A 7,373-nucleotide genomic window follows, 5' to 3' on the forward strand; every position below is an offset into this window, starting at 1 on the left:
TTTTTCTTTCTTAATTCCAAATTCAAGTATTTAGTTGAAAATTCATGTACTTTCTTTAAAAATCGTAATTAAACAAAAATTTATCTTTTTTTTTTAAATTCAAGTATTTCAATTTAATATTCCTAATTTTATTTGTAAGTTAATTGTTTTGCATGAAAATTCAACTAATCCAGTTGAAAAGTCCATCATTTTAGTTGAAAATTCATATTTTTGGTTTAAAATTCAATGATTTCACTTAAAGATTTATCATTATAGTTGAAAATTTATCACTTTGATTGAAAATTTAACTATTTTGTTGAAAATTCGTTTTTTTATTTGCTGAAAATCAATTTTTTTTAACGGAAAATTTAACTGTTCCATTTACCGTTAATTTTTTTTTTCGTTTTAAAATTAATTATTTGGTTTAAAATTGGTCATTTTAGTTAAAAATTTAACTAATTCGTTAAAAATTTATGTATTTTGTTAAAACATTATATTTTTTGGTAGAAAATTATTCTTCTTGTTTGAAAATTCAGCTTCTTCTTAGAAAATTCAACTATTCTAATTAAATATTCCTAATTTAGTTTTTGAATTTATCATTTTGGTTTAAAATTCAACTTCGATTGAAATGCAACTATTTTCTTAAATTTTCTTTTTTTTGTGTTGAAAATCAATTTTTTTTCAAACGGAGAATTTAACTGTTCCATTTATGGTTAAAAATTGATCTTTTTTCGTTTTAAATTTAACTATTTGGTTTAAAATTGTTTTTTTTAGTTGAAATTCAACTTTACTAAAAAACTGGAAACAACAAACATTATTTCTTATAAACTCGCGAAACTGTAAATAGAGTTCATTATTTTAAAAGATGCGAAATATTTGAATGTAAAAAATTATACCTGAAAAAAACTAGGAATTGTCAGGATATTGGATTCACTGATGAAATTCATTTTTACAGAAAAATGCAGCTGATTTGGATTTCCTAATTAACTTAATTTTTACCAGAAGTTCAAGAATCAAGGGATAAAGTCACAAACGCCGTAGATTTCACGCTCGAATCCCATGCAAATGACAGAAAGAAGGATTAGCACTGCACCAAAGGCACTCCACAAATTTGGAACTTCACCGAAAAAATATATCTGACAGACATAAGCGAGGATGATGTCCAGGGAACGGGTAACGGAAACTTTTCCAGCGCCTTCAATCTTCAAGGCTTTTGCTACCAGGACCTGGCCGGAGAGTCCTGTAATCGCCACGAGGAGAATTTGTCCCCAGGTGAACCAGTCTTTCGGATAATAGAATCTGAAGTTTCCTTCAGTATTGATTAAGTAGAAAAGTGCTGCAGATAAAAAAGTCCAGGCCGAAAGATTCAGGACGATGACGGCGAAATGGATTTCGACGCATTTTCTCATGATGACGATATTTAGAGCGGTGAATAAAGTTGCCAGGAAGGCACATACGTAACCCATGGGGTCGCGCTCATCAGATTTATCCAACTGAAAGAAAGATGATACTATTTACAGTTGCTGGTAAAATATTGTTCTGTGTGAAAGCACCCGTTAATAGGGTGTGCTTCCAGTGGAAAAATTTTACCGGTAAGTTGAGGATTTGATTTACTGGAAGATAAAAGGATTTGATTCTGAGTGGTGAGGTTTTTATATCAAAGGAATGGTAAAATAGTTTTCTATGTGGAAGCAACTGTTGATAGAGTCTGCGTTCACTGGAAGGCGCAGGTAAAATAATTTTCGGTGTGAAGACACCCGTTGACAGGGTGTACTGTCAGTGGGAATAATTTGCCTGTAATTTGAAGAATTGAGTTCTTGGAACACAAAAGATTTTGATTCTAAGAGGTAACGATTTTATTTTTATTTTTATAATTATCATTGGATAAATTTTATCGTTAATTCAAGGAATCGAGTTTCGTGAGAAATGTTCCAGACAGAACTATTAGGGGTTTGGACGAGAATCTGAATGGTGGCCTTGAAGCTGACCTTGGCGTTGTTCTTCAAGGTTATTTCAAGGTCGACTTCTTTTTTTTTTCAAATGGAAACCCCAATTTTGACACCACCAATCAAAAGAACGCAAAATTTTACGTTTAGATATGCATCAATACCTTGTTTGAGTTTACACGACCCTGGAATGACCCCGAAAATCATCGCGTCACATGACCTTGATGAATATCTGAACGTACAATTTTCCGTTCTTTCGATCGGCGATTTCAAAAATAGGGGTTTCCATTTGAAATATAAAAGTTGACCTTGAAATAACCTTGAAGGTCAACGCCAAGGTCAGCTTCAAAGCCACCATTCAGATCCTCGTCCAAACCCCTTAAACTTTTGTCTGAAACATTTCTCACGAAAACGCATATTTTCGTTGATCAGCCGTCTAGACCTTTTTTAAGTTTATACGACCCTGGAATGACCTTGAAGATCAACGTATCACATAACCTCGATACATATCTAAGCGTAAAATTTTGCGTTCTTTCGATTTGCGGTGTCAAAAATAGGGGTTTCCATTTGAAAAATAAAAGTTGACCTTGAAATAACCTTGAAGGGCAACGCCAAGGTCAGCTTCAAGGCCACCATTCAGATGCTCGTTCAAACCCCTGAAACTTTTGTCTGGAACATTTCTCACGAAAACGCATATTTTCGCTGGCAGGGGGGGGGGGGGGGGGGGGGGGGGGTGCGATACTTTTTGATGACCCTGTATAAGTAACAAGTTTAAGAGTACTTTTAATTGAACAATCTTTTTTTTTATATTTCCTGCAAATCATGGTAAGTCAGTATTTTTGGGATTAATGATACAAAAAAGTTCATATTTTATGGAAATGATCGCACAATGAATTTTAGGCCAAATGTTTTTTTGTTTAAAACGTTAATGTTTAAACTATAAGTAAATAAACAATTATCATAATATAATAAGAAAAAAGTTTGAAGCAAATAATTGTTTAAAAGATTGAGGTATAACTTCTGAGAAACACAATATCTTAATATTGACCGTCATCATGCACGAGAATTTAAAAAACTTAACTTTTTTTCTGGAAAAGTCAGAAGTGAATGATTCATAATGGTTTAAGAAGCAATTTCATTATTTTTTAAACAAAAAAATAGTATTTTTAACATTCATTAAGTATGTAATTAGTTCAATAACGTCCTACAGTTTCATGATTTGCCATGGAAAAATGTAATTAAATAAAAATTGTTTAAACAATTAGAAATTTCTTCAACAATAAATATTTGAAAGGGCAGATCTAATATTGCGGAAATAAAATAGTAAATATCTTTGGCTCTGGGTACAATTTGCAGTACATAGGTTTCTCGAGTCACTGATTTCAAATCTGATATTTGATTTCTGAAATTCAAAATAGCGGATCTAATATGGCTGAAATGAACTATTAAAAAATGTTAGACCTTGATAAAATTGTCGATATTTAGGTTTTGAAGTCGATGAATCAAAATCTGATGTTGGATTTTGAAAATACAGAATGACGGATCCAATATGCCGGGCATGAATTATGAAAATATCCCGACATTCGATCGGCGATTTTTAAATTTAAAAATCAACCTCAAGATTTCGATTAAGCAACCGCAAAACCCTAAGTATCATACATTTGTTCAAGATCCGAAGATTTTTAATAATTCATGCCCACCATATTAAATCTACCATTATGAGTTTTGAAAATCAACATTAGATGGGAAATCAGCGACCCCAAGCACCTAAGCTTCATAAATTTCATCAACATGCGATGATTTTTAATAATTCAGGTCTGCCATATCGAATCCGCTATATTGAATTTCAAAAACTTAACATCAAACTTGAAATAAACGACCTCATAAACCTAATTATCAACAATTTTATCAAGATACCAACTTTTAAAATAATTTATGTCTGCTATATTGGATTCGCCATTTTGAATTTTTAAAATAATATCAAATTTGAATTCCACAACCTGAAAAACCTAATTATCACTAATTTGATCAAGGTCCAACCATTTTTAATAATTTGTGTTCGCCCTATTGAATCTGCTTTTTTGAATTTCAAAAGTCCAACATAAAAATTTGAAATCAGCGACCACAAAAACCTAATTATCACCAATTTTATCATAATCTATATATTTGAATGATTTATGGCCGACATGTTGTCTCTGCCATTTTAAGTTTTGAAAATAACATCAGATTTGAATACACCGACCACAAGAACGAAATTCACACCAATTTTATCAAGGTTTAAACATTTTTTTATCGTTTGTATCTGCCATATTGGAACCGCCATTTTAAATTGCAAAAGTTCAGCATTAAATGTGATATCAGCAACCCCATAAACCTAATTATGACCAATTTGATCAAGGTCCAAACATTTCAATAATTTATGTCCGCCACATTAGATCTGCCATTTTGAATTTTGAAAATAACATAAGACTTGAATTTAGCTAACCCGAAAACCTAATTATGGTCAATTTAATTATAGTCCAAATATTTCAATTACTCATGTCCGCCATATTGGATCTGCCATTTTGAATTATGAAAATAACATCAGATTCAGCGGCCTGAAAAACCTAATTATAACTAACTTTATCAGGGTCAAAATATTTTGAGTAATTCGTGTTCGTCCTATTAAATCCGCTTTTTTGAATTTTAATGGTCCAACATCAAAATTTGAAATCAGCGACCCCAAAAACCTAATTATCATCAATTTTATCATAATACATATTTTTAAATCATTCATGACCGTCATATTGTCTCTGCCATTTTAAGTTTTAAAATAACATTAGATTTGAATTCAACGAACCCAAAACCGAAATCAATACCAATTTTATAAAGGTTTAAAGATTTTTTATAATTTGGAACCGCCATTTTATAATTTATAATGGAACCGCCATTTTAAATTTCAAAGTCCAGCATCAAATTTGACATCAGCAACCCCATAAACCTAATTATGACCAATTTTATCAAGGTCCAAACATTTCAATGATTTACGTCCGCCATATTGGATCTGCCATTAAAAATTTTGAAAATAACAAAAGATTTGAAACCAGAAAACCCGAAAACCTAATCATCACCAGTTTTATTATAGTCCAAACATTTCAATTACTTATGTCCGCCATATTGGATCTGCCATTTTGAATTTTGAAAATAACACCAGGTTTGAATTCAGCGGCCCGAAAAACCTAATTATCACCAATTTATTCCAGGTTCAAACATTTTGTATAACTTGTATCTGCCATATTGGAACCACCGTTTTAAATTTCAAATGTCCAGCATCAAATTTGACATCAGCAACCCCATAAACCTAATTATGACCAATTTTATCAAGGTTCAAATATTTCAATGATTTATTTCCGCCATATTGAATCTGCCATTTCGAATTTTGAAAATAAAACAAGATTTGAATTCAGCGAACCCGCTAACCTAATTATCACCAGTTTTATTATAGTTTTATTATTTGATAAATTTCCGAAAATTTATAAGAATGTTAAACATTCAATTTTGGGTACTTTATGTTAAGTTACCATAATTACCTCTAAAATTACCATAAATAACACAAAATTTTCATAAATTTAAAAAAAATTTATAGATGTTTTTAAGTGTAATTTGGGCAATTTCTGGTAAGTTACTACAAACAACCCTTAAAACTCCCTTGAATTATCAAAAAATTTCATAAACTGGACATTTATAAAAAAGTTAAAATTGAATTTTGGGTAATTTTTGTTAAGTTACCATATTTATATGTAAAATTACCGTAAATGACCAAAAATAACTATAAATTTCTAAATATGTCCGGAAATTTATAGAAATTTTTAAATTGAATTTTGGGTATTTTATTGTAAGTTACCATATTTACCTGTAAAATTACCATAAATAACCGAAAATTTCAAGATATTTGAAAATGAATTTTGGACAATTTATCATCATTAAAAGTACCGTAAATTACCAAAAAAATGTCATAAACAGGAAATTCAAGAAAATTCTTTAAATTAAATTTTGGGCAATTTATAGTAAATTAAAATCAATTAACTGTAATATTGAAATAAATTACGTGTAATATTACCATAATTTACCAAAAAATTTAATAAATTTTCGAAATTGTATGGTAAGTTACCATATTGGCATGTAAAATTACCGTAAATCATGCTTCTTTTATTCGAAATCTAATATGGGCTGAAATCATGATTTTATTTCAACAAATTTCTGAAATCATCCATTTGTTATAGAAAAGATCGTATGCGCCAAGGAAGAGAGGGACATTTTCTCCACCTAGGTGCATCCCAGTGGGCACAAAATTGGGCGACATCTTTACGACATCTTTACGACAATCATACGACTTATTTACGATATCGCAAAGACACTTTAACGACATGGAAATAGGATATCGTAAAGTTGTCGTAAAGATGTCGTAACGATGTCGTAAAGACGTCGCTAAATTTTTTGCCCACTGGGATAATATTCTATTCCGTGTGGGGGTACCCGTCGATGGGGTGTGCTTACACCGAAAGTATTTTACCGAAACTTTGAGAAAGTGAGTTCTTACTTGGAATAGAAAAGGCGGTTTTGATACTAAGACGACGCCAGCGAAGAGGGCAGATATCACAGCGATCCGCAAAACTCCACAAGGTTCTTTCAGAAATATAAAAGACAAGGCGATGACAATTACTGGAGAACTGAATATTATGGTCGTTGCGTCTCCTAGCGGGAGTTTTCGGAAGCTGTAGTATAAAAGACACAAGGTCAATCCACCAACCAGTCCCTGGAAGAAAAATGCTAAGAATTAACTGATTTTGAAAAATTCTGTGATTTTAATAATGCGATACCCACCTGGAAATGGATGAGGAGCCTCTGCCCCTTGGGACCGAATATGTTAGATTCTCTGCAAGCGATAATTAGCATCAAAATCATCTGGAAAATGGCTCGAATTCCGAGAAGAATCATCGGATCCACATTTCGGATCGCTTTCACTAACGCTGAGCTGATGGTGAAAAAAGTTCCGGATAGGAAAGCCAGAAATATCCCTCCCCATTTTGTCCCTTCCTGATAGGTTTCCAAGTTGTTGTTAAATTGTTCAGTGTAGTGATAAGCAGGATGGATGCTGTCGTAGGAATTGGTAGCTTCAATCGCAAACTTCATTTTTTAGTGGAAATGTTTCGAAAGAATTGATACTGAATGAATGTTAAACTGAAAGGAGAGACGTAAGATTGACAAATGGTGTGCATCTGCTGTCCAGGTAATTTGCATTTGAGAGGATTAGAGAGGATTAATGACGCTGAAGAATAGTGAAAAGCATATTAGTCGAGAGAAACAAAACCACGAGGTGATTTAATGTAGAGATTATCTTTTTAAAGAGACATTGATATTGCGCAATCGGAGATAGTGGTTCAAGCATTGGTAGATACAAATGAGTAG

General features: G+C 31.9%; 1 protein-coding gene across 1 annotated transcript; it reads right to left on the reverse strand.

Annotated features, from left to right (window-relative positions):
• Positions 1 to 992: 992 nt before the first annotated feature.
• Positions 993 to 7,097, reverse strand: LOC117175879 (solute carrier family 35 member G1-like). Its single transcript, XM_033365706.1, has 3 exons — positions 6,789 to 7,097; positions 6,505 to 6,720; positions 993 to 1,472 (listed from the first exon to the last, which is right to left on the reverse strand). Exons 1-3 carry the CDS (start codon positions 7,095 to 7,097, stop codon positions 993 to 995), a joined length of 1,005 nt encoding a protein of 334 aa, XP_033221597.1.
• Between the last annotated feature and the right edge of the window lie 276 nt (positions 7,098 to 7,373).

The sequence above is a fragment of the Belonocnema kinseyi genome, chromosome 1, assembly GCF_010883055.1.
Source record: "Belonocnema kinseyi isolate 2016_QV_RU_SX_M_011 chromosome 1, B_treatae_v1, whole genome shotgun sequence".
NCBI lineage: Eukaryota > Metazoa > Arthropoda > Insecta > Hymenoptera > Cynipidae > Belonocnema > Belonocnema kinseyi.